This window comes from Anopheles cruzii, chromosome 3 (assembly GCF_943734635.1).
Source record: "Anopheles cruzii chromosome 3, idAnoCruzAS_RS32_06, whole genome shotgun sequence".
Lineage (NCBI taxonomy): Eukaryota > Metazoa > Arthropoda > Insecta > Diptera > Culicidae > Anopheles > Anopheles cruzii.
Genome location: NC_069145.1, coordinates 19,618,913 through 19,641,098, shown reverse-complemented (window position 1 = coordinate 19,641,098; position 22,186 = coordinate 19,618,913). Strand labels below are relative to the sequence as shown.

General features: G+C 49.0%; 4 protein-coding genes across 5 annotated transcripts; 3 read left to right on the top strand and 1 right to left on the bottom strand.

The window, feature by feature from the left end:
- The first annotated feature begins 173 nt into the window (after positions 1-173).
- On the top strand, positions 174-1,410 carry LOC128270008 (uncharacterized). The gene is made up of 2 exons (XM_053007411.1): positions 174-888; positions 955-1,410. The coding sequence occupies exons 1-2, from the start codon at positions 174-176 to the stop codon at positions 1,296-1,298; spliced, it is 1,059 nt and encodes a 352-aa protein (XP_052863371.1). The 3' UTR covers positions 1,299-1,410.
- Positions 1,339-3,792, bottom strand: LOC128275576 (dual specificity mitogen-activated protein kinase kinase dSOR1). 2 transcript variants are annotated; one of them, XM_053014127.1, is made up of 4 exons: positions 2,769-3,792; positions 2,360-2,692; positions 2,148-2,292; positions 1,339-2,075 (listed from the first exon to the last, which is right to left on the bottom strand). In XM_053014127.1, the coding sequence occupies exons 1-3, from the start codon at positions 3,534-3,536 to the stop codon at positions 2,173-2,175; spliced, it is 1,221 nt and encodes a 406-aa protein (XP_052870087.1). In that variant the 5' UTR covers positions 3,537-3,792; the 3' UTR covers positions 1,339-2,075; positions 2,148-2,172. The 2 variants fall into 2 exon arrangements, with proteins under 2 accessions (XP_052870087.1, XP_052870086.1); XM_053014126.1 differs by having other exon boundaries at positions 1,339-2,292.
- Positions 3,793-4,757: 965 nt separating this feature from the next.
- LOC128270007 (chromatin assembly factor 1 subunit A-like) lies at positions 4,758-8,050 on the top strand. The gene is made up of 5 exons (XM_053007410.1): positions 4,758-4,806; positions 5,257-6,222; positions 6,282-6,445; positions 6,508-7,713; positions 8,036-8,050. The coding sequence occupies exons 1-5, from the start codon at positions 4,758-4,760 to the stop codon at positions 8,048-8,050; spliced, it is 2,400 nt and encodes a 799-aa protein (XP_052863370.1).
- Positions 8,051-9,247: 1,197 nt separating this feature from the next.
- On the top strand, positions 9,248-11,323 carry LOC128270006 (uncharacterized). The gene is made up of 2 exons (XM_053007409.1): positions 9,248-9,326; positions 10,054-11,323. Exon 2 carries the CDS (start codon positions 10,079-10,081, stop codon positions 11,321-11,323), a length of 1,245 nt encoding a protein of 414 aa, XP_052863369.1. The 5' UTR covers positions 9,248-9,326; positions 10,054-10,078.
- Positions 11,324-22,186: the final 10,863 nt, after the last annotated feature.

Here is a 22,186-nt window from a genome sequence, read left to right as displayed (position 1 = left end):
AAGTTAGGTCAGCTGGCCAAAACGTCACCATCACGACAACTGTCAAATGCCAAGCCGATTCCCAAATCAATGTTTACTCTGTGAGCGTTTGTTTTGGTTTTCTGGCAGATCTTTCGAAGCCGGCAAAGTTCAATAACTTCCAAGAAACACAATTTACTTATGCGACGCTGAAGATGTTGTATCACAAACTTGCTAACGTGTTTTTAGGTTCGCGTCGAACAGCGATCGTTCGCGGACTGTCGGACTATCACCGGTGGACTAACATTAAAACGTTGCAACAAACCGTCGATCCGTACACGAAAATACAGATCAACTGTGCGTACGAGTTGAAAATCGTACCTTACGATCTTCTCGATTGTCCGGACTCGAACCTACTGAAGGCGACCGTTAAGGCGGACGGCAACACAGATGCCTTTGAACTGAAGGTGTCGGAAAAACTCGTCACGATCACAAACAACCCAAACAGCAAAGGTGTACAGTGTATTCTCGAAATACCGGTAAAGGCGGATCTAGAAATTCACAACAACGGAAACACTGCTGTTGCCGATCTCTACAGTGATGAGATAGAAATCGTAGGGACCGGTAACATCGACACCAAGAACCTGAGGTCTACAACGGTACGGTTGGATAGCACAGCGGGAAACATTTCCTGTCGCGGGATCACGCTTGCCCAGCAGGTAGTTGCTCTTGCCGCTGGCAAGGGAGGCATTTTTCTGGATAAACTGCAAGGTGGCACGGTGAGTGCAACCACCGAGGCAGGCAATATTACGGTCAATGCCTGCTACTCGAACCAGAGTTTCTTTCAAACGCGGCTTGGAGACATGGATTTAAAGAGCATCCACAAGGACTGCACCGTGACCTCTGCGGGTGGCCAAAACCTAGTAATGAGTACGTATGTTTGGGGATACCCCACAGAGATACATTTTATGTACTAATGCTCTTATGGACGATTAGATGGATTCTATGGAACACTTCAGGCAAATATTGGTAGCCGGCACGTAACGCTGCAGCTTTCGGAGACAGTCGGTAACAGCAGCATCCAAGCACCATCGGCCGAGCTGTTGCAATTGAACCTTGCCGAAACTGTGTACGAAACGGCATCCATTACTGTAAAAGCTCCGAAAGTCGATCTCGATGCCAGCTTAGATAATAAAGTGCCAAAGCGGAACGCGGCCGGTGTAACGCTGGGCAAGGCTGGCACGGGCAACACGTTACACGTGGAAACGAATGGATCGGTCACGATGCGAAAGATGTCCTGGGCGGACAGCTTTTCTTTTGCCAGCAAAATGGAACACTAATGGCCCTCCGTTGGGTGTGATAGTAGCGTTTAAAGCATTTAATAGACAGTTATTTATTTAACGAAATATTGTTCTTAATAGCTTAATAAAGCATACTTGTAGACGACATCTCATAAAAATGTACAATTAAACCGCTCAGTTATAGGCCGGAAGCCAATCGGGTGCTTCTATTTTATTTCTTTACCGAACAGTAAATTATTCATTCTTTTAAGCCTAATTGCACATTAAACAGACATTAAGAAGAGAAAACTTTAGTGATATTTTACAATTTGTAGATGAGATCTTTCATTTCCTTTACAACACACAAGTTTGACGTCTCGCTTAATGGTACATAAGTTTCGATCATCAAAAGTTGGTATTTTACTTTATTTTACAATATATTTTGCGATATTTCAAGTTCATTTCTATGGTTTTTGTTCTTCAATTACCCTCCTCTTTCTAGCGTGTTGAAACGGGTGCATGTAGAATACAAATCTAATTCGCTCTTGAATGGCCGTAGTTTTCAAAACTCTAGCGCGACACATTTTGCAAGGGAAATATGGCTCTGTTTTAAAATGGTCTTTAAAAGACATCAGGAAAGCATAGCGAATTTTTGAAATTATAATAATTATCTACACAACGAATTGATTTGGGATTGCTTTAAATATTTATATTTTATAACGCATCGCTTAAACTATGATGGATTTAGTGCAACTTTCATCCGCGATCCTATGAGTTCTATGCTTATTACCCATTAGTATTACCTCTCTCGCTAGAGCTGTTCTACGACGGCTATAACTGGAAATGCATTCGCTGTATAGTTACAAAAAACACGAGGAAATATTCGGCCAGAATGAGATGGACACATACATTACGTGGTTTGTAAATGTTTGTTTTAATTCGCAAACGGCGATGCGTTGCGTTTCGGAGTGGAAGGCGCCAAATCCATGGTCCGGCAAACCCATCCAGCAATGTCTACGTCCTCGGTCTCGATGTTCTTAATCCAATCGTGGTTCTGCAATCGAAACAGTGATGATGTTAGAAATGTCCAGCCATGCAAAAAAGGGCCTGATGGGGCGTACCATTAACGTTTTCAAGTCGGCCCGCTCCTCCGGATTCTTCTTTAGACATCGGTCGACGAAATCTTTGAACCGGTCCGTGAATGAATTGTGCTCCAATCTCGGTGGCGGTTCGTTCACAATGTAATCAAGCAGCTCGAAGATGGCCATCGGTTTTGGCTCGATAATGTTCTGTCCGGGAGAGCTGTCGTCGCCTCTGTCTTGGAAAATTAAGTCCAACGTTTTGCCGTCAGGCGGCGGAATGGGATACATTCCGATGGCCATCTCGACCAGTGAAAGGCCCAACGACCAGATATCGGACTGCACCGAGTAATGCGTTCCCTGCAAACGTTCCGGCTGTAACAAGAACCAGTCAGCATTGTCGATATCACCACCTCACTCCTGATAGTTCCTCCCACAAACAGCCACTCACCGACATGTAACTGCGGGTACCGACGAAGGAATTCGCCATCGAATCAATCAGCTGTCCAGACACTCCAAAGTCGCATATCTTGATCTCTCCGCTGCTATTGACGAGGATGTTGCTGGGTTTCACGTCACGGTGCATGATGGCGTGCTTGTCTCGCAGATAACTCAATCCCTTCAGCACAGCGGCCGTGATTTTGGCCAAAATAGCTTCCGGTATCCTGCCGGCCCGTTTCAAAATCAAATCCAACGAACCACCGTCCATGTACTCCATGCAGATGCTGATTTCGCCATCGCTGTAGAACGCACCGTAGAATCCAACGATGTGTGGAAAGTTGCACTCGTGCAACACTTTCAGCTCGCGAATGATCTGCTTCTTGATGGCCGGCTTCACCTCCAGGTGTATCAGTTTACGGGCCATTATCAGCTGCGTTGGAATGTGGCGCACCTTCATCACGACCCCACCGTTTCCGGAGCCCAGCTCACCCAGCTTTTCCAGATCTTCGTCGCTCAGTTCGCCAATCTTTTCCTTTTGACTCAGAAACACTTTTATGCGTTTGCGTGCGCTCTCTTCCATCTCCAGTTCCTCGAGTGTTTCGGTGAGCGCGTCGATGCTGTTCTTAGGCTTGCCCAGCAGATTGTGTTTGCCGATCACGTACTCCGTACCGGATGGCGTTTTGAACGAGGGTGTCGGAGTGGTCTGCTGTCCAGCAGGAACGTCCACCGAGCCGGGCGGTAGAGTGAGGTTTAGTTTGTTTTTCGTCATCTTACTCATCTGGCGCCGTGTTAAATGCGTGTGCAAAGCTCAAGTATCGGATAGATGCAACGAAAAAGGAACGTACGAGCCAAATGACAACAGATGCAATAAAAACACAAGAGGATCGCAGTAGCAAATGGAGCACAACGGATGATCACAGAAAATATCACTAGCGGACTATGCAAACACTGTTCAGCGACTCGTTATGCGTTTTAACGCGAATGGAATCGATTTGTTTCGCTTTAATGGGTCTTTTCAGTAAAACAAGTGGAATTAAAACTGCTCTGAAGTGAAAGAGATTGCCTGCGGAGCTTTTTTTCCCTATGTTTACTGTTTGTTCCGACTGACAGCTCGGTAACAGTGCTGCCAGACAGGCTGCCTACGGTCTCGCCTAAATCCGCAACCTTGTTCAATTCGCTAACTAGCATTTTGCGTTATTTCTACTTGTTTCGTTCCAATTTCAATATGCAAAAAATTACAATTCATTTTGACATTGAAAAATCTACCATTTGCCTTATCGACACTATTATCATCAACATTTCTTCAAAGACGAGCTGTTGTAGTGTTTTATTTTGTTTCTGACATATGCTTCCAAATTCGCCCAGTTGCAAAGCGCGCCGTTTTCGCTGTCTAAAATGGTTTTCGAGGCTTATTTTGTAAATGTTTAGTTACAGATCGGTCGTATTCCGTAATTACGAGCTCTGATTCACCACAAGCCATTATAAATCAAAACAGACTGAAACGAGAGTGTGATTGTTTACAGTTCAAGTGTTTCACGATTCGAACAAAATCAACGTACTAAACATTAAAAGTGATCGCGACGGTTTTGTGTCCCGACTTCTTCACACAATGGAAGTCAAAACCCCTATCGCCGAAAGGCCTGAGGCTAGTGGGTCTCCATCGCAAGGAACGATGGTTAAAAAGTTAAAGCAAAGCCTTTTACCATTCCAAGTGCTTTCAACAAACGGCAACGCTGGTCGTATGTCCGCTTCACCATCAACACCGGTCGCCGCGGACATTAGGAAACGAAAGCCGTTCACCGAATCCCTAGATTTGCAGAATGTGGCAAAGGTTGGCCGCATTTCCGAAACACCTTCGCCGCCGGCCGCATTGTACGATGATGATGCAGCTGACGATGAACGTGAACCACTGGGTCGATCGTTCCGTAGCGAAAGAAAAAAGAAAAATAAACAGAAAAGATCGACCGCAAATCAATGCAAGATATTTATAAAGTTGCCCATGGCGAAACGGAAACGATCGAGGGACAAGAATGCTACGGAACCAAACAGTAAATCATTTGCAGCATTGGTTGACATGGATCAGATTTCGGATGCTGTAATGATGGATGATACCGACGAATCAGAGGAACTTGAGACAAACGATGCACCAGAAACTGATAAACACAATGAGGACCGTGCGCCAACGAGGGATTTTAAACAACTGCTAGAATCTTCCAGTGACGATTTGGAGACGAAAGATTCGTTAGTCGACAGAACGCCATCAAAAAAACCACAAGCAAACGAAGAAAATGATAAAATAGTTTTGAACGACTCGATCGTGAATTTAGCAGATTCAAGCGAGCAAGATGATCAACAAACCTACGGGGAAGGAACATCAATAAACAGTGGTACCGAATCACCGGGGTCGTCCAAGCAAGCTGCTGGGCACCCGCCTGGGTCACCTGTAAAACGGGAAGAAAATGGACATTTGCTGACCCAAGACTCAACGATACCTACAGCGAGTCGAACACCCCCATCCGATTTTCACTCGAGCGAAGAGGACATTTACATGCTCTGCACTCCGAACACTAAAACTGTACCATCGAGCGCGGAAAAAAGCGCTTCGAGAAAGCTAACACCGAAACAGATTGCCCTTCGTTTGCACCGTGAAAAAACCCGCGCCCTGAAGGAACAGGAGAAGGAGGAAAAGCGCCTTCAGCTGCAGAAAGAGAAAGACGAAAAGGCACGCGAAAAAGAAGAACAAGAGCGCCAGCGGCGAAAGGAACGCGAAGAAAAGGAGGAACAGAAGCGCAAGGAACGCGAAGAAAAGGAAGATCTGAAGCGCAAGGAGCGCCTGGAGAAGGAACAAGCGAAGCAAAAGGAGCGCGAGGAAAAAGAGGAGCAGCGGCGTAAGGAGCGCGAAGAGAAGGAAAAACGGCGCCAAGATGAGGTGGAGCAAAAGCTCGAAGAAAAGCGCCTCAAGGACGAAGAGCGGCGTCGAAAGGAGGAGCAAAAAGAAGAGGAACGGAAGCGCAGAGATGAAGAGAAAGAGGCAGAGGAAAAGAAAAAGCAAAAGGTGGCCGAAGCGTTCACGAGCTTTTTCGTGAAGAAGCCAAGTGCAGCGACCAGCGGCGTCTTGAAAGCATCCGATGATGAAAATTCTCTCGGAAACCTGTCAACGGGTGGAGAAGGAATGGAGGTGGCGCTTTCAACCGGCACGGGAACACCTCCAAGGTTCATGCCGTTTTGTGTCAAGGGTGACATGCGATTGGCGCCCACCACTAGAGCCATCCTCGATTCCACGCAAAAGACAACATTGGACGCTTTTTTGGAAGAAAGAAGCTTTGTCGCCCTCAAACCGGCATTGGGCATCGATAAGCTCTACCTTGGAGAGCTTACGAGCCGCTGCCATAATCCACGAACATCGGGAAAAACCTGGAACACAGAAGAGGAGGAAGATGAAAACGACATGATGATTGGCGATGGTAAGAACTTGAATTGTTTCTTATTCTATTTGTTATGTACTAATTCACAATAATTACAGACGAAACAGTGTGCCACCAGATCGAGGAGGATCCAGAAAAGATGAAGCAACGGTTCAAAGTAAAGTTCTTCCTTTTCGATGAAAACCAACGGCCACCGTATCGGGGAACGTGGCGAAAGCGCAGCCAACAGATCAGTGCTCGGCGACCGTTTGCTTTGGATACGGTAGGTTCTTGGAGCCAATGCTAACACAAGTTAAACGCCCAATTCATCGCTTCTTTTTGCAGAAATTTTTTGATTATGACGTGGATTCGGACGATGAATGGGAAGAGGAGGAACCGGGAGAGTCTCTGCACGGTAGTGACGATGAAAAGGACGTAGATCACGAGGAGGATTACGAGGTGGACAATGAGTTCTTCGTGCCTCATGGCCACTTAAGCGACGAGGAACTGCAAGCTGAGGGTGAAGACGCCGATGGAAACCCTGAGCTGGACGATAACAGGCCGCAGGTTCAGAAGGCCAAGTTGAAAATCCTGCAGCAGGAGTTTGTGGCAGAAATGAAGAAGAAAACGGAGAAAATAAAGCCCCGCTTAATTGGGTGCATTTGGGAGAACGGTGGATACAAAACTGGGCACACTGCCCGTCCGGACTGCTCCGCCATCATCTGGAAGATGTTGACTGATCGGGCTATGCTTTACGACCCTGCCGAGCCAATCTCTTTCACGCTACCATCGGCCGGGCCCACTAACGACTCTGAAGCGGATCCGGAAGCCCAATCTCCAGGGAAAGAGAATGAGAAAGGCCCGAAACGGGTACGCATAACGGACGATGCAGTGTGCGACTTGATGCGGCTGGTGCACGGCAATACAAACAAGAGTAAATTTCTGGTGCGAGAGTTTCAGGCGTTTTGGAGGAATTTAAACACGGTTACGTTCAGTTTGGAAAGCATACACCTCAAGATACGGGAAGTAGCAAGCTGGGGAGTGTGCACGATCGATGGCCCGATGCTAGGAAAGCTTTGTTGGACAGTGGACGATGAAATTTTGAAAATGCACAAGCTCACCACGCTGATACTGCCGAACGAATGGAAGTATAGTCTGGAAGGAAACAATCAAGCACGACGACACGCTGCAAAACGGCGGGCACAAGAGGAAACCCAAGAGACAGGGCAGCAGGCAGATGAATCTGTAAGAAATAAGGATCCGGCACGGAAGAAGGTTAAGCACAGTAACGGACATGTCACACTGAAAACGCAGTCCGTTCCGAACGCACCCGCGACCGTCAGCATAACAAAGTTTACGAAGAAGCTTTCAGCGGACGAAAAGAAGAAGATGCTTACGGGAAGTGAAAAGAATTCACCTAAACAACGCGATGCTTTGGAAGTGCCGGAAACAGTAACCTCTCCAAAGCCTGTCGACAGCAAACCGATCAAAATGGGTGCCACACCGTCGCCTACATTGAAAAAACGGGCCCAGCTGTTGTCGGTTCCGCGGGTAAAGGAACTGTCTTCTAAACTGAGCCCAATCAGCAAATTTCTAGCGAAAACCCCAAACAAAAGTCACACAGAAGTGGTCCAAACTTCTTCTTGAAAGCTGCTTTAAAGCATCAAACATCATTCGTCATTCACGGGACGCATCCAGCGACTGCGGTTGGGTTGGGACCACAACTGTGGGATATTCCAGGCGCAACCATGGATGAAATTGTAGTGGGTCTGTTTTGTAAGCGAAACACAAAAGGGCACTGAACTCGTTTTTTACGGTTATTGACTCTAGCAGTAAGTTGGCTTCATTGATGTTTATATTTCGCGTGTTTTAGCTTTACGTGAATTAAATAAATATCTTCATCTTTTTGGTGTCCTGTAACGCCACGCAGGTTTAACGCAGGGTGGATTTTTTGCTGACCTTTCTCTTTGACTAGCCGAACATCGTTTTTCGCTCATTCAAATATCGCAAACCTGTACCATAACTTACCTTGAATTGTTGGATTGCACATTTTACCATTAGTAGACCGCAACACGGTGTGACGAATTTACGACCCTTTCGTTTGGATTGTCAACGCAAAATTCTTGCTTCGACCACTGTATCAGATCACGTTTAATGCGAACCGATTGTATTCAAATCAGAACAACTCGTTGCAGTTGTTCTATTTGTTCTGTGCCTTCGCATAGAAACGCTCGGAAACAAGGTTACAAAGTATTCGTTTATTGAACTACACATTCCAACCACAAAATTTATGACGCTCTTTTCATAAGTTTCTCACTCGCTAAACCAAACCTTCGTTTTTCCTACTCGTCGTTCCGCACCAGTTGTTCGCCGGTGAAGCCCGAAAGAATTCTGTTGCACACGGGCTGGCACGCAATGGGTTCAACCAAACATGGGATCCGGAGGCGGACAATGAGTTGATCCACGGGGCTGGTTACAGTTTTCCTCCGGTTCAAAATCATTCACAGTTGGTGCACCGTAATGTGACCAATTTTCCCCTACCTTTATGAAAGCCCAAAATTGGGTCGCGTCTTCAGGCGATAACATGAAAATTGGCTTAATGGTGGCCACCGTGTGCTTCCGCGCTAGAGTCGAAAATGTGCCCAATGCACGTGAAAGTGAAATTCGACCTGGTGGTGCAGGTGCATTTGACCTCAATGAGGTCTATCGACAGCCAGTGCTTCCTGCATTCAAACGGGGCAATGCTTTTATGGTGCATTTGGCTATGTAAGTTTTATTTTTTGCCGGCCACTCTTTGTTCATGGTTGACATGTTCCCATGTTCTAGCATTCTAACGTTAATGCCCAGCCTGGTCCCGTTGCAGACTGTGGTAGCGCGTTGGAGTTTACTGTTTTTTTTCTTTCTTTCCAAAAGCATTGTACGATCGCTCATGCGATCAATCTGCTCTCGTCATGCTTATTGTAGTCGAACCGTCCAGTCGCCTGTATGTTTAGCGGAAAATCTTGCCAACAATGAAGCGACAGCAGCATGTGCCAGATCACACATATGCGCCAGTTAGGGATGAGTTCACGTTTCAGTCGGCCGACAACGTTGGGAGCATTTGGGTCTGCCGGGTTAGCTCGACCATTATATTGTGAACTGCTTTAGGATTGTCAACTTTCAGCGTAAGTTTTCTTTAAAATAAATAAATGCAAGTTTGAGAAGACAGTGACGCCAGAGTGTATTTAAGTGTGTGCCATTGTGCCTTTGTTTAGACGAATAACAGAATTGAAGATTGACTTGGTCTGATTGGCCCGCACTGATTCTTCTTCCAGTATCAGAAACATACGAGTATAGTAACGATTCGTTCGATTCCATTGCCCCAGTGTTTGTGTAAAGTTTGTAAAACTCAAAAAGGAAAAACAAAATGGTGCAACATAAAAATTAGCAGCATGGCACTGAGGACACCGGGGTCGATCTCGTAACGTTTTCCGGTATTCTTTGTTACGCCCGTCGATTTGAATAATAATAGGAAAGTTTGCATAACTTCTGCGTGGATTCTGGGACGGCCTCGCGCGCCCGAAGGTTGTTGATGGTGGAAGTTGAAGCTGCTATGTGGAAACTGTACTGCGATTTATTCAATGTTTTTGTTACGTCTATGTCAGTTATTTGAAACAAACAATCCAGTGTGGCCACCAACGACCAAAGTGGAAGCGTGTTTAATGTTGTGTGCCACGCAAGAACACGATGTTACGCACTCAGTTCATTGCAACTTAGTTTTCAAGTCAAAGCATGCAATTTTCTAGTATAAGTACGGCCAAAGTTGATTGAGGATGCTCGGTGAATGAAGTTGTATTTAGACAATTGGCGTCGATTGTGTGGTTACTACAGCATATCAATTACCCACTGCAGGAACGTTCGCCGTGAACCGTATACGATGAGAGGCACTAGTAAGTGGAACATCCTGGTCCCGTTACTGCTGACAGTGCACCTGACAGGCGGCATGACCATCCCGGAACACATGGAGATCCTGGACGGCTACGATTTCGGTCCACCCATCACCGAACTTGATGGCGAAGATGAAGGATACGCAGAGCAGCGCAGTTTGCTGGAGCCATTTCTGTTTAGTGCGATCCGAAACCGGCGAGCAAATCGCGCTAAACGGGAACTAGCAGAGGAGGCCACTACCACGCCGGCCGCGACCGATGTCACCGAACATGAAGCGCTACCCGAGGCGGCGATGCAATTAATGAGAGCAGCATACGATCACGACAATAAGCCCATGGTCGAAAGATCGTGGCCGAACACACCGTACAAACCCGAGTTTCAGGCGAAAGTGATACGGGAAGAGGATGACTCTAATGCTGCCGCTTCGGTGCAGGTCAACGAAGGCATAAAGTCACGTGCACCGAGGGTTAACTTTATAACGCAACAAACTAAAAAGCCCGACCAATCGGAAGGGGGAAACCCGGGAAGAGAGAAAGTTATTCGCGAACTCTACCGGAAACCGGTGACGGGCGTTTACTACGAGCGGCCGCGGCCGAAATCATTCGACTCCTTCATGGCCCCATCGCAGCAACCGCTGTATCCTTCGCGGATGTACAGCCGGTACGATCCGTTCCCCATGATCGATCGGATGTACCCTCCGGCACCGCATCGGTACGATCACTACTACGAGCGGCGCTACGACGTGGACTACGATTCCTACTTTCCCCGCTACAAGTTTCCGTTCTACTACTACTACCCGGACAACCGTTACGACGTGCCGTTGTATCACCGTGATCGTAACTATCTCTACACGAACGAGCTGATGCACGGCATTCCTTCCACACCCGGCTCACCGCCGATGCGCAACCGACGGATCATCTACTACGCCACACTGCCGGAAATTGTGCGGACACCTCCAAACGTGGAGCTGCGATACCGGAACCGCGATCGGTTCGATCGTCCACACGTGGTCAGCTCTACCCCGGCGTCGTTCGGTTCCTACAAAGCTTCGGACCGGTTCGGAAGTCCTGGCGACAGCCGCAAGGAAGATAAATATGTCAGCTCGAAACCAATCAAAATCGTTCGGGAAGCCGATTTGCTGGCTGGCGGTTTAGGGATTCAGTCCAGTAGCTCGCAGAACAGAAATGTATTGCCACCTGGGCAAGAGAAGCGGTGGAGCGTCCGGAATATATAGATGATATAGGAAACAGTGTCAATGCACAGACGATTTCTCTACTTTATGGTAACTAAATGATTTCGCGATGAAATTAGATATTTATTTCCTCCCAAAAGTCAACACCTGTTTATGATTTTTAAGATACTACGGAAGCTTTATTTTAACTTTTAGATGAGAGTAGTACAGTCAGCCGCTTCATGCTGAAGGTGGCTGAGTATTCTTTTCTCCATCGACACTTTTAATAAAACCGAAATATGTTCACTCATGTGTACATTTTTTAATTTTATGCATCGTCAGGAATCGAGGAGTCATGAATGCGTAATATTTAGACAATCTTATCTCACTTCTCGTCAGAAATCTCATCAGAACATATGCGCATGCTAATCACACACCAATCTGCAGAAATTATGCTTTTCCAGAATGCAGCATTAAGCCCTCTTGGTCGAAACACTACCACCTGGAAAATGATTTATTTGCCCCGTAAGCCCCATAATCACGTTAATAACACACGAACGACGAGTGCCTTCCTTTCTACCTGGCACTTGAAGGTCATCTGCACCCCGACCACCGTCCCGAGGAATAAAACGGCCATCTTTCGAGCAACAACCAATTAGAGAAGGAAAAATAGTTAACTAACGAAACGGCGTGGCGGCCGCGACGCGAGAATTACACTAATTTCCCGGCAATTTACCCGGCTCTCCCTCTGCGCCGTCTTCTCACGTTGGCCCCGCCTTTAGAAGCCGTCACCAGAACCGCGGAAGTCCGGAGGTAGGGTGAAAGAAGTCCTCGGCACACAAATCGGCGCTACACTCGAAGGACCCGCCACGGCGGCATTTGCATACGTTGCACTGGCGGTGGAAAACTTTGCCTTCCGGACAGGAGCGATTTCCGGCCGCCTGCTGCCGTTCGATGGCGTCGAGCAGGTCAAGGCTGTGCGAGCAGATCCGCTGCGCCGACTCTCCGATGGCGAGGCAGTTGATGAAGTTGCCCGGTCCCAGCGTTCGCCGATGGCGCCGCCGCACGCCGCCGCCTGGTGGCGCTATGAAAAGGAACGACCAAACGAAGGAACTGATAATCCGCGGGCCGCACGCGAGTGCAGTTGCAGCGTGGCGAGTCAGAGAGTGCACTTACATAAAGCGAGCGTAGCAGCAAACAGAAACACTGCCAGCACGGTAGCAATTGTCGAGAACTTCATTTTACACGAATGCGAAACGTACTGCGGCCGATCTTGGCCCTTGCCGGACTGATAAGGCACTGAAAGGCCTAAAACGAGTACGAGGGGTTGCTTTCTGGGGCAGCATAATTAGGCCATCCAGCCCGTGGGGGTATGCGCATTCACTATCAACCGTGCCATTTGGCTATGCTTTCACTATTGTAATGAATCCTTTTGCAAAGACTTGTTGTTACGAATTCCAGTTGGTACGCTGAAACATAAATCACGAGCTTCATATACCATTCCACAATTAAGTCGACCATATTACTAACCCATTCTCGGCAAACCCGAACCGAATCCGAAGCGAAACGGCTCCGAAAGAAAGAGCTGGCCCGCCAAAAGAAATTCAAATACTTCATATCAAGCAACATGTTGCCACAGCCACCCTCGGAGGCGAACGCTGGCGCCGCTAGCAGCATCGTTAAAATGGCCAATAAGAAACACTTTTATGGCCGCCTTAAATCCTACCGAACCGAAAAACCAACTGTTGGCGAAATTCCGGCGCACAATCGGTGAACGCTGAGCCCCCGCGAGAAACGATGCAACACGTGGGGGCCCAAATTAATTCCACCCGTTCGTTGGGGGGGGTGCCCGTGGCCCATTTTTATTTCGATGGCCTCCAAGATTCCCTCCGTGGCGATGGTGGGCCCGGTTTCGGAACGGCGTACGGAAAACGAATTCGGAATAGGTTTTCGCAATAGTCTCCGCGGCTGGAAAGTGGACGGCGGATATCTCCACCCGATCGCGTCCGGGTGGGCTAGTTTGAGAGAGAAGAATGCGAAATCAGGACCGGCCAAGCCTGGCAACATCATGTGTGTGGGTATATGTGTGGGGCGAACACTTTTTGATTTGCATCACCACGCCTGGGGGACTCGTCTGGCTGTCTGGCCCTGAAGGAACCCATAACCGAGCCAGCGTGTGTCAGCCGCAACTGGCTTGGAGAGGGTACTTTGGAGCAGAGTTATGATCCTGACACGACAAAGGGGTTCACTGTTGCCACGAAAAAAACCGAACGCCCTAAAAAGGCGCCCAATATTAATAGGGTCTAGCCCGAGGGCTGAGGATGGGCTATAAACATGAAGTGTGTGCTTCTAGTCAGCTGTTTTCGAGGCAGCGATTTTTGTAGCCCAAAATGCTGTTTTTTATGGTTTATTGTTAGAAATTATAATTATTGCGATATTTTAAGCAATCTAAAGATTATTTTATATATTTTGTCATAATAGTATCATTTACAAACCGTTCCTGCCTCCCAGCACTAACAGCGACGAAGGCGAGCATAAAATACGTCGGCCCCCATCGGCGTATGGATTACGCCGAACGGGCCAAAAAATAGATAAACTTTACTACCAATTTCGCGCCACATTTCTTGCGGAACCGCGCAGGACGCAGCGCTCGGGTGCTGTTAGCTCCTCGCGCTGGGAATTCAAAGTTGGGACCAAACGTCAGTGAATAGTATATTTTCAGCCCTCGGAAAGCCCACGAAACGGCGCTACGTTGCTTGGCAATGGCCGTGGCGATGCCTACAATGTCGGGCCTCCCCGTAAACTCGAACATTGCCCCATAAGTCACCCTAAGCCGCCCCGAGTGTCGCGCCAGAACAAGAGCAGAGAGGGGAAAAAAATACCAAGAGCCCCTAATGGACGTAGACTTTGAGCGTACGGAATCCCTGCGCAGTTGGTTGGTGTCTGAGGATTTAATTTAATTTATTTCCACTCTTGTGCCATTGGAAACACGAGATGCCGTCGGAGTCGGAAAGCTTTGCATCCGTGACCACCAGGTCCGTGTCCGAGAGCCAAACGCCTCTCGCGCGGCACAAAAGGCTGCCACAGGGCTGCTAGGGCCAAAAACACCTGAACGACAATGATAGGCGCCTCCCGTACTGACCTACAACAAAGTACACTAGCTGGCAAGGAGCAGCAGCACAACTCCCTCGGGCCCCAGTCCCCATTCGGCTGCAGAAGCTCCAAATCAGCTTATATAGCCGGGTTATGATGTCAATTTTGCATATCACTCTCTAAGCGGCTCTGGAAGGTTGCGAGGTTGCGGCACGAGGCTTCTGGAGCCCCGGAGGTAAGTGCGTGTGTGTCCGCCCGGCACCCCATTGTTGGGCCCACGTCACCCACAGCACGCACAGGGTACTGTTGCTTTCGGGTGGGACAAAGAATCAACCCTTTGAAACCTAATCCAATTCTAGCCTCACCTCTACGGCAACTGACGGGCGGGTCTGCAAGCGACGTCGCGGGTGCCGGTTGCTCCCGACCACAGGGGGCCTCTACCCGTGAGGGTTACGGGGTATTCAACATGTTATATTTTTATTATTCACTTCGCTCGCATTATGCTAACCGCTTGACTACCGTGCCACCGCCACCAGAGGCGTCATGCCGCCGAAGAAGCGCCGAAAGCTAATCCTTTTGCTCTACTTCTTCCACTCACCCTACCAAAACGGGCTGCAGACCGGGCGTGGGTTCAGCTGTTCCGGTTCGCATGACCTGCGTTTTACGAATGAGCTTCCCATCCCTTTCCGGTGGCGGCGGCGTTGATGCCACCAGCTGGGAACACTCCATTCGAGCGCTAAACGGAAAGCTTTTCGCGTCCTTGAACTCACACTAGGGCCCACATCGCTTCGCCGATGCGTCACCGACACGTATTTTGTTTAGAATGAATGTACACTCACACACACGGAGGCACACATTCCGTGGCCTCCGGCAAAAAAAAAACGCCGGAAGTGCAGAGCGCTACAACGTGCAGGATTAGCGCGATGCGAACCGCTGTCACCTGCGACGCTGGGGTCCTTTCCGTCGTCGAATTTGCATTGGGTGGATGTGTACCGGATGGAATTTATAAATAGTCAGGAGGCCCCATTGTCAAAGGCCAACACACACTCGGAACGCATACAGGGGCCAGGGATAGGGGCCTGGTGATTTTGCAGTTATTATTTCATGCCGGCAAATGCAGGTGCACAAAATGGAGGCGCATGGCACACCGTCGACAGGACGTGTTTTTGTTTGCATCAAAGCAACACGATAAATTTGTTATGAACCTTCCAGAAGGCTGTGTCGCTGGCGCTGACTGATTGCGGTGCCTAGTGACTATGTTGTGTGATTGTAAAGGATTTTTAAGTTAGTTAGCGTGGATTCGTTTATTATCAGTAAAATGGAATTATATGAATGTTAGTTTTAATATATCATGTATGGTCTGGACATCTTCAACTTCACCATAACATATGACACTTAAAGCGACACATAAAAAGGGACTTGTGCCCGAAGCACAAGTGGGCACCAAATAGAATTTCGTTGTAAAACCAAATTTCTAAACAACTTATTTTAAGGCTAAAGTATTAAAATACTAAATAGTCTAACTAAATCTAAAGAAATAGTATTTGAAGCGTAGAAATAATTTTGAGCTCGCCTGGTGTATTGTACAGCCTCCGATTGATGGCTACATAAAGCGAATCCAGTGTAATACCAACACCGGAAGGGGCGCAAATTCTTCACTCTGATGTCGGTCGAGAAACTTTCCTGACAGCTCGGAAATAAAGAAAACCCGGCAATTTATCAATCATTGAATGTGCGCCCTATCGGAAAATGGTGGTATTCAAAAGTGGCTTGATCAATTTCCGTTTTTTGTTCGCGAGGGATTCTAATATGTGGCCTTCAAAAGTGAACTTTAACATTTAGTGAACAGCAGTTTCCTCTCTTTAGAGAGTGTTTCGCTTGTGCCATTCAGCGTTTTCGAGTTATCCATTTTCCTTCTTCAAATCTTTTCGCTCCCTTGGAGAATGACACAGTTGCTTCGGTTCCAGCGATGGTTCCAACACCCAAGACAAATAGTAGTACATTTGTCTACGCGTCCCGACGTTTGCCGTCTCGATCATGTCGAGGACTATCGCGACAAATGTTCGAAGGTGGCCCAAAAATCCGGAGAGAAAAATGGCACAGCTGCAAAGGAATGGCGATAACGGAAGAAAATTCTTTTTCACACCCAGTTGGCAGCCACAGCACAAGCTTCCTGCCGCCTACGGCAAAAGCGTCGGTGCCCTCGGAATGAAAAGAGAAAAATCAAACGCACCGGAAGTGTAACGAACAAGGGAACGAGATGTAGTAAATTGTAACGATTATTTCCTGGCCCGAATGTACACCACGGTGCTGATTGCGCTGATTGCGCTACATTTCGCGTAAATTTTTCATTACCCCATCTCGGGGCCTGGGGAAAGTAACGGGACACCGAGAGGGCACAAAAATAAGGGGCAATAACGAGGCTTTAAGTTTCGACAGTTGTTGGCTCCAAGATTCCTATAACAATCACCGCGGAGAGAACGTAAAATGCCGGTCCGGTTTCGCTCCGGCAAAGGTTGACCTCATTATCTGGAAGTTTTTGTTGGCCCCACTGTTCTTCCTTAGCTTCCTACTGTTCTTCTTTCGTTCCTTCCGTGCTGTTATTCGGAGTCATTCTGCATGTCCTGATTATACAATTTACGATTATGGTGCTACGGTGGACGGCCGACGGCCAAAGAGTAATTCCGCTCGGCATTTTATAGGCCTTGGAAAATCAAATGTCAGACCTTCAAACAAGAGGTTATTATTTTGACAGGCCTAACCAGCGACGTCAGAAAGGCACTTGATAGATAAATATAATTAGGTCATTAGTATATAAAAAAAAACTTTCAAAAAACTAAACGATATTATTTATTTCTTATGCAATAAGTTAAGAACAAAGGAACTTTCCAAAACCATGCAATCAAAATAACAAAGTAAAGTTTGCAATAAAGTTAAACTGCAACATAAAAAAGTCGAAAACGTTTCGAACAATTGCTTGTTTGAGTAAAAAAAACTGATCAAAACTCTAACACTTTTACGCCGAATTGCAGGAAAGGACGAAGCGCTACCGAAAGGATACATCCATCCCATCCCGAGCAATTTCCAAACACTTGCCACACTAGACAGGCCGCAGCCAGTCACAAATGTTAACATCATTAATCAAACCCGTACGCTTGAACCACTGGAACCCTCAAGAGAGAAGGAAATCGAAAGAGATAGATAGCGAGGCGAGCAAACGACAACGCGGCTCATCTCATAGGCCATAGGACAACCCAAAGGAGTATGCTGATGTCGGCAGAACGGCGAGCTACAAAAACAAACCCTCAGCGCTACGACGGCAACAATAATGTTCGCCGAAAAACATCATCCGGTCCAGCCCTAACCCAGCCCGGCCGCCACCAGCGGAAGGACTCCAATTTAGCAAATTGTCAATCCACCCTGCCGGTCGGCCCACGGCTCTGAGAAAACCCACCCTCCGCCTGGGCGCCACCCGGAAAACTCTGCTTATAATTGTGAGCCATTGACCGACGCGAGTCAGCGAAAAAAGGACGGCCAACCGAAAAAGCAAAACAGATAAATAAATAACCCAACTTTCCCAGCAACAACAATCCACAGTCGCTCTTGAGAGGAACCTTCTCATCAGCTTCTCGTGAGATGAATGATGGCGAGATGATCAATCTCACGCGTGGCCATCCTCGATGTCTCACTCGAATCAGCCTACCAAGATCGCCGACCGAAGTGCACGCACACTCGCGGGCCAACGGATTCATTCACAAACAGTGCGTGTTGGTGTGCGTGTTGCTGATAAACCTCCCCCACCCTCCGTTCTGATAACACTCCAACGCAGCGCCTTCCAGGTGAGATGTGAAAACCCCGGAAAGGAGCGCCAGAGAGTGAGATTCCTTCGCTCACGGGAGAACGGGAGAATAGCGTGTAAAATGACTCACTCTCACGCTTTTCGCCATCCTTTCTTTCAGCCACACTTTCTTTCTCTCTCGCAGTTCTCTCTATTTTTCCTTCTCCTTATCACGTGGAAAACGTGATTTAAATGCGAATCCCCGTCGAATGCTTAGATAACCTTTTCCACGCGCAACCCAGACTCTCACTTTTCACACGCTCTCACTCGCTCTCACTGTCGCGCTCTCTCTCTCTGTCTCTCTCCGTGGCGGACGCGTGCTTTTCGCAAGCAACACACGCCAACAGCTTTTCGCGAGGCGCTCCATCAAGTGGCACCTCGAACGGCTCGGATCAGTTTCAGACCCGACGCTCGACGACCCGTACTGTACCCAGGCAGCTCGGTAGCCACCTCGAACCCGGGATATCCAACAGGCTGGCTGGTTGGCTGGCTTGGTTCGGCCAGCCCCGTGACAGAGGTACACGCGCGCTGCCACCGTTTTCCAACACCCCGCCTCGGTGTTTTCCGATGAAAATTGACTCACTTCGTTGGCCTCCGAGTGGGAAATTTCCATGTGCTGTGGGCGTGCGTGTGTGTGCGTGTAATGGTGCCCATGGGCAGTGAATTACTGCCCAAGCGGGAGCCCGTAGACTGTTGCATCGCGTGTGTGTCCAGCTAGCTCCGGCCTCCATCATCCGACCGAAGGTCCCAGATTTTCCGCGAAAACGACAGGCGTGGCGCAGTGGAAAGCGAAAGTTAGCCGAATCGAAAGGTGTCCTAATGCTCGGTGCCGAGCACCTTTCCGCGAACGCGAACAGCCCCCGTGGCGTAGCATATCTTATCGGGCGTCCTGGAAATTTGTAGTGCTTGTTAATAGAGTGCCTCCAAGGTTAGGGCCCAAGTGATAGGTCTCTGGAGTCGGAGGAGCCACAAACACGGGCGGAGTGGGCGGCTAATAGCCTAGCGGGGCCCGGGGGAGGCTCGAAGCTTAATGGTGCCTCGTGAAACGTAAATTTTGTTCCCTACTTAAACGATACCCGCGCCAACAAGCAGCCTGTGCCTTTGGGACAGGATGAAAAATTGTCAAATCTTCCGGGAACGGAATGGCAAATTGCCTCCGGGATGGTTCCAGGAAGCGCGCGAATACAAAGGGGCCGCCTGACTTTGTCGGCCGCACGCAGACGCACGCAGGCGACCGTAAACACATGCCGACCATAATTCCTTGGGTCGCCCACTTCTTATGCTCGTGTGCAGTCACCCGAAACGCATCAATATACCGTCCACCGTCTCCAAGGACCACGCGGACGTCCGAGCAGCGAAGAAAGTGCTCGGCTCGGGGTTCTCGGGGCTTGTCCTGCGTTCGGAGCGCGGTTCTGTCTGAGGTAGCCACGGCAGGAGCTCGAATCTTGATAGGCAAATTTTATTCCCACCTGCGGGACCCAAGATGTGGCTATAAACAGGTTTAAATAAGTGAAAAATATCACCATGGCAGGCTACGAACATCGCATCCCACACATCACATCCTTATTAAACATAATAAGCCCCACCCCAGGAGTGTCTAATTGAGGTTTCCCAACGACCTTAACCTTTCAGCAACCTTAAGCCTGTTAATAATACATCTGTGCAAACAAAACAAACCGAGCCCCGACCAGTCGGGCGGGGGAATGAGTGTCCCGAAAAAGGTCCCCCGATCGGGCCGAGGGTCGAAAGTAGTCGAAACAGTTATCCACTAGTTTCACGGCGTACGTAAAGTGACAAAAAATATCTACAAACCCCGTCGGTGTTCGGCTGTGGCAGTGTTCGGGTTTGGTTTCGGTAAGGAAAAAGAAAGAACGGAGCCAACTCCGGAAAATGGCAGTAGTGCCTGTGTTGACAGCGGAAAGTGCAAAGTAGGCGCCCCACAAACAACGTCACCACTTCCCCAGTCAGCCCGCGTGTGCGTGTGTGTGTTTTGTGCCATAATTGGGGGTTGGCTTTCGCTTTCGAGCTGGGCCGGGAGCCGCGGGAGCGCGAAGCAGAATCCGGTGGCGGATAAGGATAACGCCCGACCGTTACGAGGTGTTTGGTGCTGCCGTGCGTCGAACGCCCGTTCAGGGCCCGAGAAAGCGGAGCGGTTAACGTGCGGGCGCGGAACCGAGCAGCGAATGAGCATTCACAGCAACGGCGCACTAATGACATCCTGAAGCGTCTTGAGCCGTGCGAACGGCATGTGGGTAACCCTACCCGGCTCGAGAGGCGGTGGCCGATAAGCACCGATCCGCGTTGTAAGTTGCCCCTAGAAATGGAACCCCGGAGCCAACCGTGGTTTGCTGCGATTTTGCTTTTTTCCGTTGCCCATTGTTCCACAACAACGATGGCTTCCACCGCCACAAAGCAGGCCTTCGGTGCGGTCCCAGCGAACTCGCTCAAGGATGCACCACCCACCAAAGGTCCGTCTTGCGGTGTGCGTAGGCTATCTATAAATAGACCCTCGAGTGCCGTACCGTGAACTTGAGCGATGCATGGCAAATCCCTGCCCCTGCCGGTGTGTGTGTGTGTGTGACGTAGTTGACGCCCCGGCTCACAGAACACACAACAGACTACCTGTAGACGATAAGGAACCGTTCGGCTAAAAGGCGTTTTTCTGCGCCTGCAAGGTATACTGTACTGCTGCACCTTGGTCCGCTTGGTAGCTTCGGTAATCCACCGGGTTTTGTGACCCACACGATCCCTGACTTGGTGGCACCGTCTGTGGCCACCCTTTGCCCGGGGAGTTTACCATTCGTAATCCAGTCCCAGTCGGCCACTCCGGTCCGGAACTAGGGCACTAGTGGACGAAGCAATCATAGGTTCAAGTGTAGATTTTATCCATTTTACGACCCACCCACAGCCCGTCCGCCGTGGGTCGTGGTTCTCCGACGACGGCGGCGATTTCACTCTCCGAGCACGGGGCACGTTTCAACAGGGATTTCTGCTGCCGTGTCTGCCGCTCCCCCCATATCTTGCCGTTTCGATCCATCGTTCGCACTCCCTCTCTCTCCAGCCGTCTGTCTCTCTTGTGTGGAACCATTCTCGAACTGGAAGAGAACCGCCGTCGCGGAGCATCTCTCATCACGAAGCGCTGTAAACGTGTCCGCGCCACGTTACGACGATGTTGGTAACGGCGCGTTGATCTCGCCGTTCGACGGCACCAGACGACGGAGGATGCGCCATTTGTGTGTGTGCCGGATCGCGCCCATGCCAACCAAGCCCACCCACAGGTTCCGTCGGGTGGCGTGGTGTTAGTGCCATTTCTGTTATCAGCGGCGCGGCAAGCGCGTAAACTCATCTCCGAGAGGTTGGTGTGCGTTGGCACGAGATGGAAAGCCAGCCAGAAGCAGACGTCAGGCTGCGAGCAAGCGTCCTGGCTTTTGTGGTCCAGAGTCCGGAGATGAGACGGCGGTTCGGATGTTCCGTCCTGTGGTCCCGGTCCCGAGATGAGGTTATCCTGTGAACTGGTGAATGGTTAAAATTGGAATTCATTCAACAAATTGGACGACTGATTGGAATTTCATGAAGAGTCCCCCCTGTTTTTTTGTCCCACGTTACATAAGGAAGTTCGCAGGATGCTCACGTTCGCTCTTTGGGCTTTAATTTTTGAATTACCAACGACTCGATTTTCAATTCTCGACACCGTAACGACACCACCGTAGGGCCAGGCACCCTGGGGAATGGAGCTGAAGTCCTCAGAATTTAATACCACGGCCACGGAGCGAATGGTCTGCATTTTTGCCCTTATGGAATGCCTGCCTAAATCCCATCGCACACAGCCAGCTGACCGCATTCTCGCTTTAAATGGCGTTTATTTTGCCCCACGCCCGTGCTGGCTGCACGGATTCCGCTCCGGTGGCTGGAATGCAGAAATGTTGTTAATGATGGCATGATAATAATCGCGTCATTAAATCACGGCAGCGTGACGGAAGTTTTAATGTGGGTGA

Bases quoted from the DNA above. Each gene is read 5' to 3' on its own strand.
- LOC128270008 (XM_053007411.1), top strand. From the start codon at position 174: ATGTTGTATCACAAACTTGCTAACGTGTTTTTAGGTTCGCGTCGAACA. The intron at 889-954 runs GTACGTATGTTT...ATGGACGATTAG, and splicing joins TGGCCAAAACCTAGTAATGA to ATGGATTCTATGGAACACTT.
- LOC128275576 (XM_053014126.1), bottom strand. From the start codon at position 3,536: ATGAGTAAGATGACGAAAAACAAACTAAACCTCACTCTACCGCCCGGC. The intron at 2,693-2,768 runs GTGAGTGGCTGT...TTCTTGTTACAG, and splicing joins GTACCCGCAGTTACATGTCG to CCGGAACGTTTGCAGGGAAC. The intron at 2,293-2,359 runs GTACGCCCCATC...TTTCGATTGCAG, and splicing joins CCGACTTGAAAACGTTAATG to AACCACGATTGGATTAAGAA.
- LOC128270007 (XM_053007410.1), top strand. From the start codon at position 4,758: ATGGCGAAACGGAAACGATCGAGGGACAAGAATGCTACGGAACCAAAC. The intron at 4,807-5,256 runs GTAAATCATTTG...CGATACCTACAG, and splicing joins GAATGCTACGGAACCAAACA to CGAGTCGAACACCCCCATCC. The intron at 6,446-6,507 runs GTAGGTTCTTGG...TTCTTTTTGCAG, and splicing joins GACCGTTTGCTTTGGATACG to AAATTTTTTGATTATGACGT.
- LOC128270006 (XM_053007409.1), top strand. From the start codon at position 10,079: ATGAGAGGCACTAGTAAGTGGAACATCCTGGTCCCGTTACTGCTGACA.